The following is a 24,846-nucleotide window of genomic DNA, read 5'->3' as shown; positions in this document are numbered from 1 at the left end:
ATAAAAATGGCAATGTTTGTTTTCATTTTTTCCCTTTTTGATTTGTCTCGTTCCGACTTCGAAAAATAATTCTCCGGATCTCATTGCTAACAATTTGGTTACACCTCTGTATGACTTCGACAATCCGATCTATCATGCCGAAGAAGAAGGTGAAGAAGATTGTGATCTGCTGGAATTAGCCAGGTTGTTGAAATAAGAGGAGAAGGTGATTTAACCGCACGAGGAGCGATGCCAGATTGTTATTCCAGGCACCGACGAGGTCAGTAAGGAAGTGAAAATTGGGGCCGTTTCAGAGGCGAGTCGAGAGCAGAATGGTAGCCCTGTTGAAAGAGCATGTGGATACCTTCGCCTGGTCGTGTCAGGATATGACAGGGTTGGATACCGATGTCGTTGTGCACAAGCTACCATGGGGAGAAGATTGTCCTCTAGAGAAGCAGAACGTCGGTGCCACGTATCAGAGTGACTTTGTTTCATGATATGATTCATCATGAAATTGAATTCTATGTTGATGACATGGTTGCAAAGTCCCAAACAGAAGAGGGGCACCTAGTAGATCTGGCCAAGCTGAGTGGACCAGTTGAGACAATTCAGACTGAGGTTGAATCCGAATAAGTGCACTATCAGAGTGCGGTCCGGTAAGCTGTTGGGGTTCATTATAAGTGAAAGAGGATCCGAGGTTGATCCTGCTAAAAAAAAAGAAAAAAAAAGAACAAAAGCAATACAAGAAATGCCTGAACCGAGAACAGAGAAAGAGGTTCGTGGTTTCTCAGGTAGATTGAACTGCATTTCACGGTTCATATCTCACCTAACAGCCACGTGCGAACCTATATGCAAGTTGTAAAGAAAAGATCAAACGGTCAGGTCGAATGATGATTGCCAAGGGGCATTGAGAAATAAAAGAATAAGTTGCAGGAGCCTCCGATTCTGTTGCCTCCCTACGAAGAGAGACCGTAAACCCTATACTTGACAGTCCTCGAGGGGTCTATGGGGTGTGTATTAGGGCAGCATGACGAGTCTGGTCGAAAAGAGCATGCCATATACTACCTTAGCAAAAAGTTTACCGACTGTGAAACAAGATATTCACTGCTCGAGAAAACTTGTTGTGCTTTGGTCTGGGCTGCTCGCCGACTGAGGCAGTATATGCTGGTTCATACCACTTTATTGATTTCCAAGATGGATCTAATCAAGTACATTTTTGAGAAGCCAGCATTGACCGGACGGGTTGCGAGTTGGCAAATGATTTTGACCGAATATGATATCCAGTATACCTCTCAGAAAGCAATCAAGGGGAGTGTATTGTCTGATTATCTCGCCCAGCAACCTATTGAGGATTATCAACCGATGATGTTTGAGTTCCCTGATGAGGACATCGAGGTTCTCAAATCGAAAGATTGTGAGGAACTGATCCCGGAGGAGGGGCCTGACCCTGAATCCGAACGGATTCTGATGTCTGATGGGGCTGTTAATGTGAATGGTAGCAGAGTTGATGATGTTTTGGTTACACCGGAAAGATCCCGCATTCCTTGTGCTGCTAGGCTAACATTGGGAGGCACCGACAATGGGGCAAGTATGAAGCCTGTATCCTGGGTATCGAACTTCGGTGCGTACATCTACTGGGGCAACGCCTTTCTCGTTGGTATATGGAATGGAAGTCGTGCTACCGGTTGAGGTTCAAATTCCCTCTCTGAGAGTCCTGATGGATGTGAAGTTGCAAGAGGCTGAATGGGTAAGGACTGGGTATGAAGAGTTGAGCCTGATTGAGGAAAAGAGGCTGGCGGCCATCTGTCATGGGCAGTTGTACCAGCAGCGGATGAAGCGTGCTTTTGACCGAAAGGTACGACCTCGTGTGTATCACGTAGGTGATATGGTGCTGAAAAGGATCCTTCCTCCTCAAAACGATCGTAGGGGCAAATGGACACCCAATTATGAAGGTCCATTCGTGGTCAAGAAGGTTTTCTCTGGCGGAGCCTTGTTGTTAACGACCATGGATGGCGAGGATTTTCCATCCCCTGTGAATGCGGACGCAGTTAAAAAATACTTCGTATAAAGAGACCCGCTGGACGAAAAGAATAAAAGAGTCCAGGCAAGAAAGGGCATCCCGGCGAACCGAAAAAAATGATGAAAAGGTTCGGGCAAAAATTAGGGATAAAAAGAAAAACTGTACACCCGGCAAGTCGAAAACCTGAAAAGGCGGCTTGGGCAAAAAAGGGTATCCCGGTGGACTGAAAACCCGAAAGAGCGGTCCAGGCAAAAGAGGGATTGAAACGAACAACTGCGTCCAGCATGATCGTTTGTACTTTGGATATGACATGGATAATCCCCGACAGGGATCAGTCGGAAACGTCTTATTCAGGAGGCGGAAAGAGCGGAGAGTCTGAGGACATATGGGGTGTAACCGAGTTGGAACTCGATGAGATCGCGGTTTCACATTGCCATTAGGATAGATTTTTCCTTTTGCGCGCAATTACCTCTTTTCAGGAATTGCTTCCTTTGTATTGCTCAGTTTGAGCCACGCTTTTTTCAATCAATAAAATGCATATTCAGTCAAATAATTTTGTTTTTTTGTTTTCATTACCGCTTTGATTGCAAAAACATCTGTTTATTTTGATAAAGAATCTTTGCATTTTGATACATGGAGGTCCCTTCCAATGCATGTTTATAAGATTGAAACTTGAAATCTTATTTGGAGGGTTGAGTGACCCAGGTGTTGAGGCTTTGGCATACCTGGGGCACGTTTTTGTCTAACGATCTTTTTTGCAGGAGCTGTTAGATATTTTCACTTACTTGCAGGTGTGATGTGAAGCTTTTGACAAAGGATCCCCGTGGAGTCCGATCAGGGACGAATGAATGAAGGAATGATGAAAAGATGACGAAAGACGTACGACGATCCTGAATATTAATCAAGAAGACTCTTCAAAGTCGGAGGACTGGAAAGTTCGTATGAATCAAAGAGTTCGATCTCCGTGGAGTACGGAGGAGGCGGGAATACAAGGTGATGAATCAGAAAAGTCCAGACGAGTCTGGGAGCTCTCAAAAGTGGAAAGCTGACACTGGATTTGGATGTTGAATACCAGGGTTCGATGAGTCGACGGGTGTTCTGCGCCAGAATTTCCTTGTTTCCCCAAGCAGAGTTGGGAGTGTTACCTCCCCAGCAGATTCAAGGTCTGTGACTTCCCTAGCAGGGTCGGGATGGTTATCTCCCCAGCAGGTTTTAGATCGGTGTTTCCTCAGCAGCCAGGCCCGAAGGTTGCTATTTCCCCAGTGGAGGTATCTATTGGTAGTGCTTTATCCAAGTAGAGTCGGGATTGTTATATCCCCAGCGAGTCAGAGATTGTTGTTTTTCCCACAGAGTGCGTTGGTGGTTTATTCCCCAGCGAAGTCCCCAAGTGGATCGGGTTCCGTGGAGGTCATCCCTGGTAAGGATGATCCTTTCCCTAGCAGCAGCGTTATTCCCCAGCAGGGTGGAGGTTGGAGTGTTAGTGGGTTCCTCAGTAGAGTGCCTCAAGCTCCCCAGAAGAGTCCCTTGAGGGGGATACTTTTTATGCATTCATCATGTAGATAAGCATAGCATATTGCATAATTAATTGCGTAGCATTTCCATGATTATGGAGCATTGCGCTAAAAAAAACCATGCATCATCATTGCAAGCATAAGCTAGTCTCAAGCTGTGGTTACCGTTTGAGATTTGGTTTCGCCAGTGGGTGAAGATGCTACTCAAGCCGTGGTTACCGTTTGAGAAGTGGTTTCGCTAGTTGGAAGATCAGCATCAGCATTGCAAGCATCGGTTACTCAAGCCGTGGTTACCGCCTGAGAATCGGTTTTGTCAGATGGTGAAGATGTTACTCCGAGGAGTTTAGCATCGTGGTGTTGGGTCAATCGTGTTCCCCAGTAGTGCGATACTGGAGGAAATTTCTGTCGTGCGAGATGGAGGTTGAAAGATGTTACTCTGAGGAGTTCAGCATCATGACGTTGGAGTAACAATGTTCCCCAGTAGTGCGATATTGGAGGAAATTTTTCTATCGGACGGAGATGGAAATAAAATCAAAGAACGTTACGCGATCAGCGCGAAAATCGAAGAATGGAGAAAAGGAAGTGTTGCGGCATTTTCTGGAGAATGGGGTTCAAACAGAAATTGGAGTTGAAGATTATATCCGGGATGAGGTCCTCAGGATTATCTTCTGATCATGTGTCACCTAAGACTTTGGTTGAGGCCAACAGAGGTCGTTATGGGTGTCTTCTGAGGAAGAGATGCACGTGTTACCTTTCTTTCGTGAAGGTGTACCCTCTGATATGTCGCCATCAGAGTGGTGTTTTGGTGTTATTTCCGACGTTGCCAGCGGAATTATCACAAGAAAGCGGAGAACGGGGTTCAAATGGAGAAAGGGAAGTGTTGCGGCATTTTCTGGAGAGCGGGGTTCAAATGGAGAAAGGGAGACACAGGGTGTTTTCTGGAGAACGGGGTTCACTATGGCGATCACGAGCTATCGTCAGGCGACTGGGGTTCAACTGGAGAGCGGGGTTCATTGTTTGGCAAACAAGACTACTATGAGTATGTCGGGGTTCAACTGCGGTGATCAGGGATCATTCGCACGAAAGGAAATATTTGTTCGGGGTTCAAGAAAATGGAAAAGATTATCAATCAGAAAGTTTCGGGGTTCAAGAAAAAGTAAAAAAATAAATAATAATAATAATCCCCAGCGGATGAGCGGTGTTCAGGCCATGGTTATTCCTGTGTTACCATTTATTTTGGTATACAGGTCACATTTCTGTTCGGTATTCAGGCCGACTTTCTCCGCACCAGACGGATTCTTCTTTCGAGATTGCTTCTTTGCCGATTCTGACAGGCATTGTTAATTATTTTCCCATCAAAGTGCAAATTGTTCGTCTGTTCTTGGTATTCAATCACTCTTCACCCTGATCATCTGAAAGCCAAGGCTGTTCATATCGACAGGTTCACAGTGGATTGAATAGGGGCAACTGTAACACCTCAAAATTTGCCCTCCTCTCTTGGGACTAGCTTAGCATATTGCATTTCATTTTGTAGGACATTAGGCATTACATCTTTGCATATCATGTGGAAACAATGAGCAAGTCATCCTCCTAGGTCTTTCTCAGAAGATGGAGAGGTTAAGAGATGCAAGCCTGAGGGTCTCATGAATTGATCACTAGCCATCTGAGGGTTTGTGCTTCAATTAGGGTTTCTTGGTTCCTTAAGGAGATTGGGTGTTATCTTGGTTAGAATGGTACATCACTATCATCATGGTTTTATCATCACCAAGAGGTTCATTGTGCCTGATCATGTGCCTTGGGATTAGGGTTTTGACCTCTGGTCAACCCTAATCAGTTGCATTATACCTGTTCTGGACTGGGCCATGACACTAGGCACGGCACGGCCCAATGCTCGCCAAGCCCACGTCCAAACGACCGTGTCCAAACGACCACGAGGACACGTCAGGTGAACGACCGTCCACCCGAAGAACGTCTCCCCGGCCCCTTAAATACGTGTCGGACAACGAGCGGGTCCTCCTCATATGATCTCCATCCACTCATCGTCAACCCACGTCGCGGACACCTAAGTTGTGTCGGGCAGAGCCATAACGGCATCTCACTTACCACGTCACCCCACTCCCCTATATTGTCTCCTTAGGGATAGGGGCAGTTGGACCAGGGGGCAGACCTTGGTCTAGGTCTTAACGCTTCTGACGCGTCCCCTGGCAGCTCCTCCTTGGGCCTAGCTAATCCAGCCCATTAGGAGCCTTGGCCCAGCGCTGGGGGCTCAGTATAAATACCCCTTTTATGGCAAAGGGGCAGGTATTCTAACTCACACTCTGATAACCTCATTCTGTACCTTTTCTGACTTAAGCATTGGAGCACCTTGCAGGTACACCCCCCTCTCATTTCATTCTCTGGCCCATTCACCAAGACCTTGGAAGGCCCTCCTGATCAGGTAAGATCAGTGGCGCCGTCTGTGGGAAATAGCTATCCCCATCTTCATCAAACGAGGATCAAAAGCTCATTTATTTCTGTCCTTCCAACATGGCCGGAGAACAACATAGCGATCACAGTCGTCCCCTCGTCAACTACAATATGGACGACGGCCCGCCATCCCATGAAACGGACGCTCGGGACGGTCATCCATCCACCCCGTCTCCAGAGCCCCAAAACAACGGGGATGCCTCTCACGCCCACAATTTAGGGGCAGAGACATTTCATCCCATTCCCGTTCCCGTTGAAGGAGACGCCGTAATGATTGCCATGGTGAATGCCCTCAATCAGGCCGGTTCTATGCTCCACCAGCAACACGAACGAATCATGGCCCTCGAAGCCGAACGACAAGAGGCCCGACCCCAGCCGGTGAGTAGGATGCAACAACGTTCGGAGCCAACGAAGAAGCGAGGACGTCGCTCTCCAGAACCCCACGTCAGCAGGGCCCGCGCCCGTCGTGACGGTGGTCGAGCGGGAACATCACCAAGGCGCGGACGCAGCCCCGACAACAACGAACTGTCTCCCTTAAGGAGCGACGAGGAAGATTTGCATTGCCCCCTGTCTCGGGCAATAATGGAAGCCCCGCTCCCCAAAGGCATGGAGAAACCACCAAATCTAGCTGTGTACGACGGGACTACAGATCCCGACGATCACGTCGACAACGTCAACGCGATGCTCGACTACCGCAATGATATAACCGGGCACCTCAAATGCCGACTGTTCTCAACGACCCTCAGGAAAGGGGCCATGGCTTGGTACAAAAGCTTGGCCCCTGAGTCCATTACGTCATGGAGAGTCATGAGGTCCATGTTCACCAGGCACTTTACAGCTTCCCGTCGTCACCCCAAGACTGAGGCGACCCTTGAAGCCATAGTGCAGAAGAAGAATGAAACACTGCGCTCATACATCGAGCGATTCAACCAGGAAGCTGTCGAGGTAGATACCACCGAGCACATGAAGAAGTATCTCCTCGAGAGAGGTCTCTTGCCCGGCAGTGAACTTAGCAGAGCCGTAGGGATCGAGCCTCCCCGCACCTTAAACGAGCTCCTGCATAAAGCCCAGGCCTACATCAGATACGAGGAAAAGCAGGTGGCACACAATGCCCGCAGCGGACGTAACGCTGGGGAGACCGAGCACTCGAAACGCGAGGACACGAGCATTTCCCGTCGCAACGGAGACAAACGAAGAGAAGAAAGACCTCGCGAGCTCCGGGAAGGAAGAGGCCCCGCGGGCAGATATAGCGAGTACACCTTACTGACAGCTCCTCGAGAGCGTATCCTCGCAGAATGTATCAACTCTGAATTTAAGCAGGGCAGGGTCAGGTTCCCAAAACCGTCTGCACCAAAGCCCCACACCGACAAATCAAAGTACTGCCGGTTCCACAGAAGTCACGGGCACGTGACCGAAGACTGCGTCCACCTGAAGGATGCGATAGAAATTTTAATCCAAGAGGGGCACCTGAAGCAGTATACGAGGAAGAACGAAGCTCCCAGACACGGCGAGCCAGAGAAGAAGAGACCCCGGGAAGACACACCCCCTGACAACTCTCCCTATCAAGTGGCCCTCTGCGTGTCACGACCGGAAGATTTCTTCCTCCCCGAACCATTGCCCGAGGGCAAGATCACTGCACTCAGCCCCTGGGAAAACTTCCCTACCACACTGGTGATATCAGGAGGAGGAACTAACGGGGAATCCGCGGCCCTCTCCGTCAAACGTAAGTTCGACGAACTCCTACTGACTGCCCCCGAGCAGAAAGCGACATTGACAAAATACCGGGGAAAATCCAACCCAATATCCTTCTTCCTGGAGGAACTCCCGGGCGGATCCCCGAACTCGGGCATCCCACTATTGATAAGGGCAAAGATGGCCCAATTCGACGTACGACGCATCCTGGTCGACCAAGGCAGCTCAGTGGATATCATGTACGTCCACCTCTTCAAGACTCTGAAGCTAGACAAGACCAACTTAGCCCCCTACGTCGGATCAGATCTCCAAGGATTCAACGGAGCAACAACCAGACCGTGGGGATATGTTGAGCTCCTCGTCACCTTCGGCGAACAAGAAACGGCCAGGGAAGTCAAAATCCAATTCCTGGTCGTAGACTGTCCGTCTCTCTACAATTGCATCTTTAGACGCCCGACACTGGCCGAACTCACCGCGGTCCCATCCACCGTCCACCTGAAGATGAAATACTACACCAAATTGGGACGTGTGGTCACCATCCATGGTGACATCGAAGCAGCCCGGCGATGCTACGACGCCGCAGTAAAAGGACAGGCCGTAGTCAGCACGAAGAGCAACTGCGACAACAAAAAACTCAAGACCGAGGATCCTGCCCGAGGAGTCAACGCCATCGACCTCGACTGTCGCATCGGGCTGGACGAGACCGAAGAGGGGAGGTTCCCCAAGGAACGCTCTCTCGAACACCCGGTCCGACCAATCCCCGACGGGGAGTTCGAACTCATTCCTCTTGGGGACGATCCGGAAAGGACGGTGAAGATAGGTAAGGGACTACCCGAGGAAACAAGAGAAGAGCTAGTAGCATGCCTCAAAGAGAACTCCGACCTCTTCGCGTGGAATGCCGCAGAAATGCCCGGGCTGGACCCCGAGATCGCGTGTCATAAGCTAGCTTTAGACCGGGCAGCCAAGCCCATAGCACAGCGTAGACGCAAGCAATCGCCCGAAAAGGCAGAGGCTGCCGAGCGAGCTGTAAAAGACCTCTTAGAGGCAAATTTTATTTCTGAAGCCCAGTACACAACCTGGCTCTCTAATGTAGTCCTCGTTAAGAAAAATAATGGAAAATGGCGTATGTGTGTTGATTATACTGATCTTAATAGGGCTTGCCCGAAAGATGCTTTCCCCCTCCCTAATATAGACTTGCTCGTTGACAACTCTGCAGGTTTTAAACTCTTGTCCTTCATGGACGCATATAGTGGATACAACCAGATCCCTATGTCGCCCGCAGACAAGAAACACACAGCGTTCATGACCCCAACGGGCAATTACTATTACAACGTGATGCCGTTCGGGCTCAAGAACGCTGGCGCTACATACCAACGCATGATGAACAAAGTCTTCAAGGACGAAATAGGGGACATGCTCGAAGTGTACATGGACGACATGATCGTCAAATCACACGAGGAGATAACCCATGCTCGACACCTTGCGAAGGTATTCGAGCAGGCGAGACAGTGTAAAATGAGGTTCAACCCCGAAAAATGCACGTTCGGAGTCCGGGCAGGCAAGTTCCTCGGTTTCTATCTCACCGAAAGAGGGATCGAGGCCAACCCCGACAAATGCCGGGCATTCTCGGAGTTTCCGACCCCGAAAACCAAAAAATCGATCCAGTCACTCAATGGAGTGCTCGCCTCACTCTCCCGTTTCATCGCCAAGTCCGCCCAGCACGCATTGCCATTCTTCAGACTCCTTCGCAAAGAGGCTACCTTCGACTGGACCGATGAATGCGAGCAAGCGCTGCTCCATCTAAAGAAGGTTCTGTCCCAACCCCCGGTCTTATCACGGCCATCAGAAAAGGAAACCCTATACTTATACCTATCCGTGGCAACCGAGGCCGTCAGCGCCGTTCTAATAAGAGAAACCGACGAAGGACAAAAGCCCATCTATTTTACGAGTAAAGCACTCCAAGGTCCCGAGCTCCGATATCAGCAAATCGAAAAGGTCGCCCTGGCCCTCATCAACACAGCGAGGAGACTACGATATTACTTCCTCGCACACACGATAAAGGTGAGGACCGACCAGCCAATCAAACAGCTGCTCGGGCGCCCGGATATGGCCGGGAGGATGCTCAAGTGGTCACTAGAACTCTCCGAATTCGACATACAATACGAAAGTAGGAAAGCCCTGAAAGCTCAGGCACTGGCCGACTTCGTCGCGGAGATGACCCACTGCCCGACTCCAGCAGAAAGCGCCCACAAATGGACGATCTTCGTCGATGGCGCCTCTAGCACATCAGGCAGCGGGGCCGGGATCATCCTCGAAAATGAAGAAGGGATCCTGATAGAGGTATCATTAGCGCTAGCGTTCCCAACATCAAACAACCAAGCCGAATACGAAGCCTTCCTCGCAGGCCTGAGGTTAGCCGAGGACCTGGGAGCAAAAGAGGTAAAAATATCCACCGACTCCCAGCTCGTGGCCTCACAAGTGCGAGGAGAATACCGAACCAAGAACGACAACCTCCTCGAGTACTTGTCCCTCGTCAAAGAAAAACTTGATAGATTTGAAAAATGGGAAGTTCAACACATACCCCGCGAGCACAACACACGGGCAGACGTTCTCTCGAAACTAGCCAGCACGAGGAAAAAGGGTGGGAATAAATCAGTAATCCAAGAAATTCTCCCTCGGCCCAGCATCGACAAACTACCGCCTCCACTCGAGGTCAACGCTATTGGAGATGCCCACTGTTGGATGACACCCATCTACAATTACCTCACACGAGACGAACTCCCGGCTGACCCGAAAGAGGCGACCACTGTCAAACGACGCGCATGCTCGTACGTACTCCTCGAAGGCAAACTCTACCGGAGAGGATTCTCCATCCCACTACTCAAATGCGTCGAGGAAGAGAAAGTCCCCGACATACTTGGAGAGATACACCGGGGAATTAACGCTCAACACCTCGGCGGACGATCACTCGCACGAAAAGCCCTTCGAGCAGGCTACTACTGGCCGACCATGCAAAACGATTCGAAAGAGCACGTCAAAAGATGTGACAAATGCCAACGACATGCCGACATGCACCTCGCACCCCCGAACGACCTCAAATCACTGTCTTCCCCATGGCCCTTCGCGTGGTGGGGCATGGACATCCTAAGACCCTTCGTCACCGGATCATGTCAGAATAAATACCTCATCGTCGGGGTGGATTACTTCACCAAATGGATCGAGGCGGAGGCACTGGCTAAAATAACCGCGCAGAACATTCTCCGGTTCTTCAAACGCAATATCCTCGCTCGGTTCGGTATACCCCAGGCACTTGTCACAGACAACGGGACACAATTCACGGACGGAGGATTCCAGGACTTCGTCGCCAGCCTGGGCACCACACAGCATTTCACGTCTGTCGAGCATCCGCAGACGAACGGGCAAGCAGAGGCGGCCAACAGGGTAATCTTACGTGGCCTCAAACGCAGACTCGGTGAGGCAAAGAGGGCATGGGTCGAGGAGCTACATAGCGTCCTATGGGCCTACCGCACGACACCACATTCTACCACCGGGGAAACCCCGTTCCGACTAACTTACGGCACCGAGGCAGTCATCCCGGTGGAGATACGGACGCCAACGAGGAGGACAGAGGAGCCCCTAGACGAGGAAATGAACGATGAAACCCTTAGAGCCGAGCTCGACCTAGTCGAGGAGATACGTTCCGAAGCAGCTCTCAGGGAAACAACCCTCAAACAAAAAATAGCACTACGCCATGACGCGAAAGTCATAAAAAGAGAGTTCCAGGTCGGCACCCTGGTCCTCAGAAGAAACCAGAAAAACCCGAGAGAGGGCAAACTGGCGGCCAACTGGGAAGGCCCTTACCGCGTCCGCGACAAAACGAGCAACGGGGCCTATTACCTAGAAAACCTACAAGGAGAACAACTCGCTCGACCATGGAACGCAGAAAAACTTAGACAATATTACAGCTAAATACACCACGGGGAGACGTGGCAGGTACGACCACGCTCTTCGTCCCCAAAACCCCAGGGAGGAACCACGAGGCCCGGGAACGATCCGGGGTCACATAACAAACACAACCCTCCCCGACGGTTGGGATCTTGACCAAGACTCAACGTCGAAGTACCAGGACTGGCAGGGCACCCAGCTCGCGATGGGAGGGCCCAAGCCTCGGGACCAGGGTTCGAACAACGGACCCGGGCCTCGATACCCACGGGCACAAAGCCCGACACTTCGTCGGTTCCCTAAACCGAGGAGATTAACAAAGTCGAGCAGAGTACGAACTCATACAAACAAGTACCAAACACAAACGAGCACAATGAATGATAACGTAAATATTCATACATTAAAAACGATAAGAGCGGCCGAAGCCAAGTACGCCCGAAGGCCATATTACAACGCCCGAAGGCCAAATACATAAGGCACGCAGGCCATGATAACTAAAATCAAAGAAAAACAAATAAACTAAGACTCCGCTCGGAGCACCTCTTCATCCTCTTCTTCTTCTTCTCCCCCCAGCTCCTCCTCCGCTTCAAACGGGCAGATAATCTCACCATCCCGGACGCAGCAGTTATAGGCCGACCCTACTGTCACCAACTCAGGGTTCAGAAGCCCGAGTTGCTCGACAGCATTGTCGAAACCCTCTTTGAAGCAGGCCACGAGATCTTGGTTGAGAGTCCGAATATGCCCTAGCAGCTCACCGCGCGAACCAAGGGCGCGTTCCTCCTCGGTCTCATCTGCCAGAGGACGGACCTTTCCCTCGAGAGACTCAACCTGAGCCCGTAGGCCAGCGTTGTCCTCGGTCAGCTTCTGATGGTCGACCACCTGCTCTTCCAAGCTCGCCTTAGCAGCCTTCAACTGGTCCCTCTCCTTTTCCACCTCCTCCAGCTTCTGGCTCAGCCCTTCCTGCAGCTGATGCTCTTCTTTGTAGTCCGACAGATCTTTAGATAGTCTTTCCTTCTCCGTCCGAACCTGCAAAAGGGCATCCTCCAGCGAGGCGGTGGAGACCGAAGTGTCGGTCAAAACCATGGCCGTCTCCATCACCCGGATGACAGCAGCAATATCCCTGGCCAGATCTTTCCTCCGGGCAACAACATCCTGGTCCAGAATAGCCTTGGCCTCAGGCGCAGGCACAGCAATCGACTCCTCGGCCTTGAAGAACGACCGTTCCACATAGCAGGGAGGTAGAAGATAGCTGCCCGGTCCATTCGAACTTCCTGGAGACGACCTGGTAAGGGCCCCAGCCGGACGCTTCCGTTTATGGAGGGGAGAAGCCGCTGGCGACGGACTGCTATCAGGAATGTTGATCGGGTTAGATCGAGGAGGAGAGGAAGGAATCACGCTCGCCGCCTGCGAGGGACTAGCCCCGGCATCGCCAGCAGTCTCCAAGGGACGGGCCACAGTTTTCTTCTTCTTCTTGGGCACCCGGTCAGGAGCGCCGACCTGATTCGCTAGCTTCAGCACCCGATCACGAGCATTGGGCATGGCACCTGCAAATAAATTACACACCAACATTAGCGAGCGAAGTCATAAACAGAAATAAAAAGCTAAACAAAGTCTGCCTACTCAATAACGCCAGAGCTTCCCCCTCGGTATCACACTCGAGCAGAGCCTTCGTATTGATATAACGCGCCTCGGTGATTAGTTCCCCGGCCTCATCCAGGTAGGGCACGCCCTGTCGATTCGCCCAGAACCCCAAGCTGAAGCTCTGCACGTAATCGACCAGCTTCTTGTACGCGAGCCTATCCTCCTCGCCGAGCATCGCATACTTGACTCGGTAATGCGCCGTGGAGAGATCGAAATGATCACGCTGCCACCTCAGCGGTATCTTCGACATCAGCGTCTCCTCCCCATTGGGTTTCCGCTGATAGTAGTATAGAGAGTGAAGGGCAGCCCGGGTAATCGGCATCACCACGTACCACCGGTTTTTGAAATGGCGAACAGAATCCTCGTACGTCTTGAACAGACGCACGGGCTGCTTGAAAGAAACCCAACTGTGGCGACCACGGGAACCGGACCTCTGGAGATGGAAAACGTGGAAGAAGAGAGCCCGGGTGCAACCAATGCCGAGGAACTGGCAAACTAACTCGAATGCCCGCATAAATGCGAGAGCATTAGGATGTAGTTGGGACGGCGCCAGCCGGAGCCACTTGAAGACCGACATCTGGAAGGAGTTGAAGGGCAGTCTAATCCCCGCCTCACGGAAAGCAAATTCATACATGGTGAACTGCTTCCCCGGGAAATGATGACAAATGCGGTCTTCTTCCTTGGGGGCGCAGCAATACCAGTTTGGTGGATCCTCCCGGCTTATGGTCTCGACCATAGCGTAAGCAATGATGGCCTCGTCACAGAAGTCTGATTCCTCCTCCAAGGGCTCGTCCGCAACCCATGAGAAGTCGACCTGCCCGGAAGAGGAGGCGTGTTCGGTACCATCTCGGACACTCCCATCCCCGACAGGGAGACGAGCGATTGTCGCGTCTTCGGTGGAGGACCCAGAATCTTCCTTCCTCGGTCGTAAGCGCCCGGTAGCACCTGAAACGCAGACAGAAAGAGTGAATTCGACGTCATATCAAATCCACCCTTCCACCGCAGGTCAAGTGAAAGGGCGTAGCGGCGACGGACACTAACCGTGCTCAACTCGGTGGCGCGCGCATTCTATGGAGACCGGGCATAAACTTCATACAGCCTATGCAAGTATTGCCCGGCATATGAAGTTTATGCCCGGTACAGTATGATCCCAACCCTATTTTCTACCATCTAATATACACCTACAGTCCACTACACTGATTCCTAAGTTAAACCTAACCACATTTCTACAAAAATAGCATGCGTTTGACAGGAAACAACAAGGAAAAACAGTGGGTCACAGTGGAAAATCATACCTGACATAGTTAAGTTGAAAGGGGTACGGTGGTGCCCAAGCAGAAGACGGTGGTTCAGATAGGAGGACGGGCGGAGACGGCGGTCCAGACGGTTGAGCGAGCAAACGAGAGAGAATGTGGATAACTCCGGTGAACGTGTGAGCAAAAAAAAAAGTGGAAATGAAGTTACTCAACCCCTTTTTATAGGGCTTGGCACGTAGACCAACACGCTAGGTCATCATTGCCTAGCCTGCCTACGCCGTCTTTGCGCACGAAACGAAGCGACGCCACTAATTCTGAGACACGTCTATCAAAGATAAGAAACTGAAACGACCCGAGCACCTGTCCGTCTCCTCGACTCACCGAGACGCCACCTCCCCGCGTCATACCCACGTTTACTACAAGGAAGGTGCAGACCAACCGATCACCTCCATCCCCGACATTCCCGGAGAAAATGTCAGTCGTGAATAGGTCTGTTACAACCTCACCTGTCTAACGATCAAGCTTCCCCATCGTCTCGGGGAACCCTTAGTTGAAACATAAGTCATCTCTCTGGCTCAGAGACTCGACTTGGGGGGCTCCTGTTCTGGACTGGGCCATGACACTAGGCACGGCACGGCCCAATGCTCGCCAAGCCCACGTCCAAACGACTGTGTCCAAACGACCACGAGGGCACGTCAGGTGAACGACCGTCCGCCCGAAGAACGTCTCCCCGGCCCCTTAAATACGTGTCGGACAACGAGCGGGTCCTCCTCATATGATCTCCATCCACTCATCGTCAACCCACGTCGCGGACACCTAAGTTGTGTCGGGCAGAGCCATAACGGCATCTCACTTACCACGTCACCCCACTCCCCTATATTGTCTCCTTAGGGATAGGGGCAGTTGGACCAGGGGGCAGACCTTGGTCTAGGTCTTAACGCTTCTGACGCGTCCCCTGGCAGCTCCTCCTTGGGCCTAGCTAATCCAGCCCATTAGGAGCCTTGGCCCAGCGCTGGGGGCTCAGTATAAATACCCCTTTTATGGCAAAGGGGCAGGTATTCTAACTCACACTCTGATAACCTCATTCTGTACCTTTTCTGACTTAAGCATTGGAGCACCTTGCAGGTACACCCCCCTCTCATTTCATTCTCTGGCCCATTCACCAAGACCTTGGAAGGCCCTCCTGATCAGGTAAGATCAATACCAATCAGGGTTTTTCAAGGAGATGAGGTTTTTATTGAGGTGGAGATCATCATATGGTTTGTTGAGCTTGTATAAGCTAGGGTTTCATCTTGGATCCATTCCATCAAAAGGTTGAGGCTCAAATTCATCTGTGCATGACCAAGTCATTTATCAACTGCAAAAGTCAACCACAAGTCAACTATTGGATTTGGAGGTGGGAAGTGATTAGAAATACATCATTCATGTTCAAACAAGTCTCATTTGACATTTCAAACATCAACATTGAAGAAAATAAAGTCAGGACAAAACTTTCCAAAAATAGAAAGTGATCTGTAATTTGAAATTGCCAAAAATGGAAATGTTTTCAACTCAAGATTACATCATCAAGGATGCTTCAAATGAAATTTTGTTGAACATGAAAGTTGTAGATCTTTCTCTCCCATTTCCAAAAAGTCCAAGATCATCAATTTCTCATGTGTGGTTAAGGAGATATGATCAAAACTTGGCCAAGTGAACATTGAACTTCAAATGAGCATAACTTCTCAACCAAAACTCCAAATCAAGTGGCTCTTTTTGCATTGTTCTTGTTTTAACCTCTAGTTTCCAAATTTGGCATTACATGGCATGCATTACATTCACATAAATATTTGAAAATTCACTTGATTTTTGGAGGGAAAATTGGAATTTAAAATTGGTGAATTATTTGAACATGTGACCATCACCATTGGCTCCAAAACATCATTTTGAGTGAAATTAAGTGGAAATTCGTACTGTTCACCATGCATTTTCATGCATAGGGTGAAAAACTCATTTTTGCCAAAACACCTCATATTTGTTAATTCCATTAGCATTTGGTTTAAGGCTTAATTAATCATGTTTAGCATTGCATATATAAGCTTAATCATAACAGAATTCATCACAATTCCCAATCTTAGATCTAGAATCACAAAGTTCATCAAAATTCTCTCTCACTTTTTTCTTCAATTTTCTTCAAACACACTCCATTTTTCTTGATCCATTCATAATTTGGTAGCATCATGGAGCAAGATTAAAGCTAGATCCAAGAGAATTCGTGCACTTTGTTCATGCTTGAAGCTATGGAAGCAACAATGGTGAAATCCAATTCTGGTTGAATCAAGAGCAATTGAACCTCAAGATCTCTTCCAAACACTTGTACAATATTCTAGAAGACACTTGGAGCATTGCACGGCCTGGAAAACGCGATTTCACAAAGCTGCTCATCAAGAGGTCACAAATTCGATCTCTCTAATTCTTGAAATTGTTAGGATATATTTGTAGATCTTGCAATGCTAGTGATTCTGAGCTTTGAACCACTAGAATCCATGCATTATTGAACAAGTTATGGTGATTTGAAGTTTTGTGTATGATACTTGTTGGCTTCGATTCTCTTTGTGTGCTTCGAATTATGCTTAGTTATTGATAGATCCATGATCTAGGATGAAAGATCTTCATGTACATGTGCTCAATTTTAAAAACTGGAACAAATGTTCTTGAGTGATGTTGAAGTTCCACTGTTCATGGTTGTGCGTGCGAAGAAGATGAGTGCAGGATTTTTGGCAACGGTTTTGGATCCATTCTGAACACGGAAAAGCGTTCTCGTAGGTTTGCGCTAGGGTTGCATTCTGATTGGCTGCATGGGAAGCCCATGCAGCGCGCCATTTGCCTTTTTTGAAATTATACCAAGTTCGATCCTCCGTGTTGGCGTTTGTTTACATGCTTCATTCATTTTTTTCCTCCTTCATGTCCACTTGCTTTTCTTATGTTTTTTTTATTTTTTCTTCACCTTCCAAAATTCATAACAAATTAAATAATCATCCAAAAAATACCAGGATTTTTGCATTAGGTCACATTTTGTGTCTAGTATTTTATGGACATTTTTCCCTAAATTGTGCTTGGCTGGATTTTGTTTTGCCCTAGGGTTCTTGTACATGTATCATGTTTTGACCTTGCCTTGCTTCTTCATTTGTGAAATGCTCAATTTTAATCCAATGCTCATGAAATGTTACATGTAGAAACTAGACATCTTGCTTGAAATTTTGGTGTTGAGTTTGCATTTTTATCAATTGCCATTGCTGATTTATGATTTTTCTAAGTTAGGTGTGACAATTTGTGTCACACCTTGTGATGTCCAACTTGATTAATTTGTTTGCCATGCCAAATGAATTCCAAATGTTCTGATTCTTTGTATGGTGCTTGATATGGATGTTGTGATTGCTCATGATTTTTGGTGGAAGTTTTAGATTGATTTCTGATTTAATTGAGATTTTTCATTCTGGATGGTCATATGAGAGTTTTTGAATTTCCTTGATCTTCATTCGATTGGGAAATGCTTGTTCTTTATCCAATGAATGTGAAATTTTGCACACTAATTTTAGACATGTTGAATGGTGTTTTGGCTTTGGTTTGAGGTTTTTACCATGTTTCATTTCTATTTTAGGCTTATGTTAAGTTGGTGTGACATTTGGTGTCACACATGTGCTTGATTATGCTTGCCTTGACTTATGCAATTTGATTACCATGCTTAATGTTGTCCAAATGCTCTAATTTTTTGTGTGATGATCATGTTGTATGTTCTGTTTACCCATGAATGTTTCCAAGATTAATTGAATCATTTTTGAATTATTGTGCATTTGTTCATTCTGGTGTCTCAATGTGATCACAACTTGCATACCTTGCCATATTTGGTTCATGAAATGAAATTGGTGAATGATATTGAGATGAGACCTTTTGGATTGTATTCTTAATTAATTGAGGTTGATTCATATTAAATTTCATGTTCTGTTTTGGATTTTTTCTCCATCTGTGACCCTAGGCTTTGACCTAGTGGTTTGCCTCTCATGTTTGAGCTTTGATTTCAGGTTGAGCATTCAAGTTCCATAGTTGTTGATGCTCTATCACTTGAGCCTTTGATGTTTACTTTTGACTACTAACCTTGTGTGTTTTGTAGGGTTGTTAGCTCATTTGAGTTTGACTTGTTGGCTTGTGCCTTTGCTCATTGGGTTTGACTGTTTGATATTCATGTTGGTTGTTTGTCTGTACAGTTGAACTGATTTGTTTGATGTTTCCACAGGTACATAAGTTGCTTAAGTTCAATTTGAACTTGCTTTTGCTTGGTTGCTTAACCACATAGGTATAACTCTCTTGACTTCATGTAGTCTTGAAGACCTGTCCTGTTACTTGGGCAGGCACCTGTCTGAAGCCCTCCTTAAGAGGCAATGCTTGTGAATGTTTATCTTTGTGCCAAGCAGGAAAAGTCCTTTGATAAGGCAATTGGCCGATACAAGGGATGTGCAATCCATCCCCTGTTATTCAGTGTGTCATCCACCTTGCTCACACCTTATGTTGATGCATTGTGGATATTAACCCAAGATCTTTGTTGTGTCAGTCATATGTGGAGAAGAGTTCCAACTTTCTGAACTCCCACTTTCATTTGTCTGAAGCTCTCCCAGGCCAGGGATAAGAGTTGTGAGGTCTTACCCTCACTTCCCCTTTCATCTGCTTCACCCTAACTCTCAATGTTAGGGTTAAGAGCTAACTACACCCGATTCCAGTTGGCTTGTGTTTCACAGCCTAACCTTGTATGAGCCCGATTGATTGCATATAGTGTGTGTGATTGTTTATTGTGCTTGTGTTGTTTGACTGTGCTGTTTAGGATAGCTTGCTACCTGTGCAAGTTAGATAGAAACCTCAACCTAGGACCATGGTGGATTTACATGATAACTATTAGGCTCGAGTCAGTCTCCCTTTTAGTTTGTCATTTCCCAGTCGCTGGTTAGGTTAGAAGTTTCTCCCCTGTTTAGGGGAACTACGTTGCCCTGATCCTCATACCAGATGAGGTACGTAGGCAGGAGATCGTACAAGATCTCTCCGGGCACCCTTTTTCTTTTTGTGTGTGTTTGCTTGACAGTTATTAGGCTCGAGTTCCAGACTCCCCATTAACTTGTTTGTTTGTTAACCTTCTTGTGTGTGTTAGGAGATGGATGTAAGACCAGCGATTGGCAGTCTGTATCCTATTGGTGTTTGTTTGCGTGGAGTCTGACGTAAGTCCAGCGATTGGCAGTTGGTTTCCTGTGTGTGTTTGTTGGTTCGGAGTCTGATGTAAGTCCAGCGATTGACATTCGGTTTCCATGTTTGCCGGCGTGTGTGGAGTCTGACATAAGTCCAGCGATTGGCAGTCGGTTTCCTGTGTGGGTTTTGTTTGGCGTGCGTGAGCCGAACTATGGTAGCTCTGATTCTCATTCCAGATGAGATACGTAGGCATAGGATGCGATATCCTAACGAGCCTGTTCCCCTCTTCTCCCACCTGTGTTGTTTCCAGTGTGTGTGTGCATTCTTTTGAGCAGTGTTTAGCAACCTTTCTTCTATTCTTTTGTGCGTGGATCCCGTCGAGTACGAAGGATGCGTAGGGGTGCTAATACCTTCCCCTCGCATAACCGACTCCCGATCCCATCTCTCTTTGGTCGCGAGACCATGTCTTTTCCAGGTTTACTTCGAGCGTTTCCTTTCCCTCTTTTGGGATAAATAATGCACGGTGGCGGCTCTGTTCGTTTTGTTTTTGCCCGCCGGTTGTTTTTCGCGGATGCGACACCAAGCAACCTAAGAAAATCTGGTAAGAAAAATTCTCTACCCCAAAAACCTATATCTAATACTAAATATCTTTTTAAAAAAATTACAAGTATCAGACTTAGGGGGAGATTGCTAATCTCAGGGGGAGTCACTTTCTATCCGACTTTCAGTTTAGTATCTCTGAAAGTACTTATTGTTTCATTAAAATTCTAAGTTTTGTCATCATCAAAAAGAGGGAGATGGTTAGAACAAGATTTTTTGATTCTGCAATATACCTTTAAGTTTTGATGATACCAAAGAATGGAACAATTTGATACCCTAATAGTTTTTCTTAAGTGTGCAGGATTCTAAGTTAAAATGAATCTGATAAGTCACTCTCTGATCATCAAGAAACGAATATCTGAATTAGTCCAGAACACATCTGAGGAACAATCAACTGAAAAATCTGACTCTGAAGTTCAAGCTCTGATTCTTAAAGACTCTGCAAGAGATGTCTGAAGACTCTAAGAGATGTCTGAAGACTCTAAGAGATGTCTGAAGACTCTAATCATGCTCACCTCACTCTGACACATTCAAATTGTAGTATCTTTTTAAAGAAATAATATATACTCCAAGACAAAGGACAAGAAATTTGTTACCTTTTTAACTTCCCACATCTAACACAAAATCCGTTGAGATAGCTAAGAGTTGTTAAATTCTTAGACTAATTTTGTAATCGGTTGAGATGAGGATTAAGTCATTCTATTGTATTTATTGTTAAGTAGATTGACGCGGGTTATTGAAAGCCAATAGTATCAACATATTTGTCAAATCTATTTCTCAACTAATGTTAATCCCCAACTAAAGTGAAAAAGTATCTTTGGGCTAACATTACCCATAAGAGAAGCTCCATAAACATATTTTAGCATATTACTAGACAGTTCAAATACATGTGATTGATAAAACATCATAGCCTGTCAGCATATATGTCGAGTAAGCAAAAGCTGCATGCAACTGTCAAGTGTTTTACACCAGTTCCACAAAACACTATAATTGGAGCAACAATGTTATTTAGTTCTGGAATTATAAAATTGACGACCACAAAAACTGTGGCCATTCATAGCCTTCAAAACAAAACAAAACAATGCATAAAACTAAAAACCATCCTCATCCATGAAATCACATATCAGATTTTCCCTCTTCCTCCTCCTCCTCCTCCTCAGAAAAACGAACATGTTTCCCTTTCGGCGTCGGCAATCCATTCAAACGCAACACATTACTGTCATCAACACTTTCATCTTCCTCTTCTTTCACAATTTCATCATCACTGTTGTAAACAAACCTTGTATGTTTCCCAGCAAATTTCGAAACCACCTTTTCATTCACATTAACCTTGTTTAATCCTTCACACAGTTCATCAAGCCCCAAATCCTCTTCATATTCTTCTTCATCATCCACATCATAATAGTCTTCTTCATCATCTTCTTCCTCAGCTATTTCTTCCTCCACATCATCTTCATCCTTGTTGCTCGCACTCACTTGCATTGACCAGACGGAAGCATCATCCTCAACACTGCAGCTTCCAACACAGCTTCCTTGTGTTACTTCCTGATAACTCACTTCAGAGTTACATTCTTCTGATACTTGAGATTTTTCCGAGAAATCCAAGGATTTTGCTATCTCATACTTTTCATCTTCCTCCATATTCACCACCTGAAATCAATCAAAAAAATGATTAATAATACTGAATCACAAAAAGTCATCCTAAGAAACAAAAGAAAGAGTATATTCATCAAAGAACCTGATGAACAGCAGAAGAGGTGATTGAAGGCAATCCATCAGTGGAATTTCCAGAAACATCCAAAGCCTCTTCTTCCACCATCTGCATAAGAGTCTTTGCTTGACCTCTCAGCAAGGCCTCGCCGGATCCCGGAGTGTTCTTCACTCGGCTAGCCTTTTGCTTCCCCGATGGTGTGTCAAGATTGCCACCGTTGGCGAGCCCAACGATCGGTGAATCGTTTGTCATGTCCATCAATGCACATCGATCTTGCTGCTGTTGTGCCTTTGATTTCGACATGGTCTTTTCAGAATCTTCGAATTTTCCTGCAAAAAAAACAAGAACATTAAGATGAGTGTGATAGTGGGTGAGAGAATTTTAAAGCGATCAAGAAAAAGAAGATTACTGACTTGAGAGTGGAATGGTGTTGGTGAACCTGGTTGTGGATGATGGGGTCTCCATTGAAAAGGAAAAGTAGAAAGGTTTGTGGGAATTTTGCAGAGAGAAAAAAGATTGAAATGAATGATTAGAGAACAAAAGAATGAATGAGATATTGATGAGGGTAAAAGTGGATTTTATAGAATAATAGAATGAATGTGACCGTTGGGGCGTGCCCGTTTCCCAGAAAGGAAGTAGCCGTTGGTTTCTTCTTTTGAATTTGGGTTTTTTCTTTACATGGGCTGCTCGGCCCAATGTTGATTTATAGTGGGCCATAGTATGCAATGGTCTTGCTCTGCGTGAATTTTAGTATGTTTTATCAAACTTATTTCAACATACACTTATCAAAACAAAACATATATCCTCAAAATTGAAAAACAATATATATTTCAAGTGATTGCTCATTAGAAATTAACTTCTAAACATACCCTATATCATGTTGTTCACATGATTTCACTAAAAAAAAATAATTAAAATGATTTGCTTATAAGGTAACATCTCGACATAATTAACTACATAAAAACCATATATATATTCATGGAAATGGTAAATCACAGATATTACTACAAAATAACAATAGGTAGAAATTTCAGAGTAAAATTCGCAGAAATTTTTAGAAAGAATTTTATTGTCCAAAAGTTAATTTTTAAACGTACATTATTCTATTTTGTTCGTCTGAAAGTATACCTACTTGACATTTTATAGGTGTATTCACATAAAATATTAAATAAGAATAATACCTATATGTTTTTTTATCAAATAATTTAATAATTATAATTAATTTTTTTTATATGATGTCTCAATACAATTATTAATTAAGTTGGCTTAACGGGACTAATATCTCAAAAACTTATTGAAAAAAATACATTTGGATGATAACTTACGAGGAGAATTTTTAAGTTTTATTATTTTGAAGAAATATATAAGGTATATTTAACAAACATTTATATTTAAGAGCATTAGTTTTTCCACTTCATGGAGTGAGGGTGGCCACACTAGAAATTCAAAAAAATTCTTTCATATTTTAGATATGCATCTTCGAACGCACCTGAAATGCACACAACACTTTATAAGTGAATCAACCACTCCATATTTATAAAAAACTAGTCTAGAGATGCATCTGCGAGGGGATATTTACGGAGATGCATATTCAGTTTAACCCCTAAAAATACTTTGTGCTTCACAAGTGAACCATCCACCCCAAATTTGTCAAAAAATGGACCGAAGATGCATATCTATAATACATTATGGGTGATTCCGTAGATGCATCTTCGGAATAACCACCGAAAGCATTTGGAAGTTTTTTTTAACTTATCAGCAAGTGTCCCAAATTAATATTTTTTAGGCCATTTACAATAAGGATATTTTTTAGGCTAGATTGATATATTTACACCATATTAATTATACTAATCCAATTCAAGGATGTCATATATAAATTCACACAATAATACAAATCCAACATTACCACGATACATAATTTGTTCAGAAAATACAAATAAAATACAATTGTTACCAAAATACAAATAGAAATAAACTAGTGTGTATATCTACCCCATGTTTCTTCTCTGCGGCCTGTACCCCAAGGCATCTTGTGCCTTGAGTAAGATGAGTTGTATGACGGCCATACCATAACTCCCTTCCTTAAAATATCCTTTCTTTATGGTATCTCTCGCAATCATCGCAATTTGATGACAAATCGACAACAAGTCCTGGGTGTGGTCATCTATAGTCGGCTCATCTTCTAATATTTATTGATGAATTGGTCTGGTGGTGCTCCCATAGCATCTGATGCCATGTAAGGATGTGAGACCTGATAGAACCAAAAGATCAGGAGTTGGCACTCTGTGTATCTCATGTGGTACCAGGTGACTATAGAAATCATCAAGTATCATATCAAGATCTCTACGGAGAATTGTCGGAGGAGTAGACACAGAAGGAGGTCTTGGAATAATCTGAATACATCTGAACTAACGCATGAATCACCCAGGAAGATGTGAATACATAAGGTGCGACCCACAAGTCAACCATCCAGAGTAGAAGGCTACGTCTTTCGAGGGACGCGTCTAACGGCGGCCTTCGTGCAAGAAGAAGCATATGTCATCTATTATAATGTGGTCAATATACACCATGTATGACTCTATCGTCTAATTCTCTCTGTACATTGCAAATCCTCAAGAACATGATCAATCCTCAAGAACATGACCAATCCTCAATGTATTCCATCTCTGGTTGCCAACCAGATATGCGAGAAAAGTGAGAGATGATCCACGTCTGAAAATGTTTCAGATAAAATATTAGTAACAAATGTAACACAAGTGTTATGAAAATATTAGTAAGCGTAAATGTTACAAATATATTATCGTAAACAACGTTGTC

The 24,846-nt window shown here is 45.9% G+C and overlaps 2 protein-coding genes across 2 annotated transcripts; one reads left to right on the top strand and one right to left on the bottom strand.

Moving 5' to 3' along the window:
- Positions 1 to 6,036: 6,036 nt before the first annotated feature.
- LOC127123619 (uncharacterized) lies at positions 6,037 to 11,637 on the top strand. The gene is made up of 2 exons (XM_051053820.1): positions 6,037 to 10,008; positions 10,975 to 11,637. Exons 1-2 carry the CDS (start codon positions 6,037 to 6,039, stop codon positions 11,635 to 11,637), a joined length of 4,635 nt encoding a protein of 1,544 aa, XP_050909777.1.
- Positions 11,638 to 21,117: 9,480 nt separating this feature from the next.
- On the bottom strand, positions 21,118 to 22,641 carry LOC127120149 (FK506-binding protein 3). Its single transcript, XM_051050549.1, has 3 exons — positions 22,443 to 22,641; positions 22,057 to 22,358; positions 21,118 to 21,968 (listed from the first exon to the last, which is right to left on the bottom strand). Exons 1-3 carry the CDS (start codon positions 22,492 to 22,494, stop codon positions 21,435 to 21,437), a joined length of 888 nt encoding a protein of 295 aa, XP_050906506.1. The 5' UTR covers positions 22,495 to 22,641; the 3' UTR covers positions 21,118 to 21,434.
- Between the last annotated feature and the right edge of the window lie 2,205 nt (positions 22,642 to 24,846).

The sequence above is a fragment of the Lathyrus oleraceus genome, chromosome 2 (assembly GCF_024323335.1).
Source record: "Lathyrus oleraceus cultivar Zhongwan6 chromosome 2, CAAS_Psat_ZW6_1.0, whole genome shotgun sequence".
NCBI lineage: Eukaryota > Viridiplantae > Streptophyta > Magnoliopsida > Fabales > Fabaceae > Lathyrus > Lathyrus oleraceus.
The sequence above is the reverse complement of the archived record's forward strand: the minus strand, read 5'-3'. Positions and strand labels throughout refer to the sequence as shown.

What these genes read in the sequence shown, in the direction of transcription:
- LOC127120149 (XM_051050549.1), bottom strand. Translation starts at nt 22,494, where the DNA reads ATGGAGACCCCATCATCCACAACCAGGTTCACCAACACCATTCCACTC. An exon ending in CAACACCATTCCACTCTCAA is followed by an intron (nt 22,359 to 22,442) that starts GTCAGTAATCTT and finishes TTTTTTTTGCAG; the next exon opens with GAAAATTCGAAGATTCTGAA. An exon ending in CCTCTTCTGCTGTTCATCAG is followed by an intron (nt 21,969 to 22,056) that starts GTTCTTTGATGA and finishes GATTGATTTCAG; the next exon opens with GTGGTGAATATGGAGGAAGA.
- LOC127123619 (XM_051053820.1), top strand. Translation starts at nt 6,037, where the DNA reads ATGGCCGGAGAACAACATAGCGATCACAGTCGTCCCCTCGTCAACTAC. An exon ending in AAGAAGGGATCCTGATAGAG is followed by an intron (nt 10,009 to 10,974) that starts GTATCATTAGCG and finishes GGTATACCCCAG; the next exon opens with GCACTTGTCACAGACAACGG.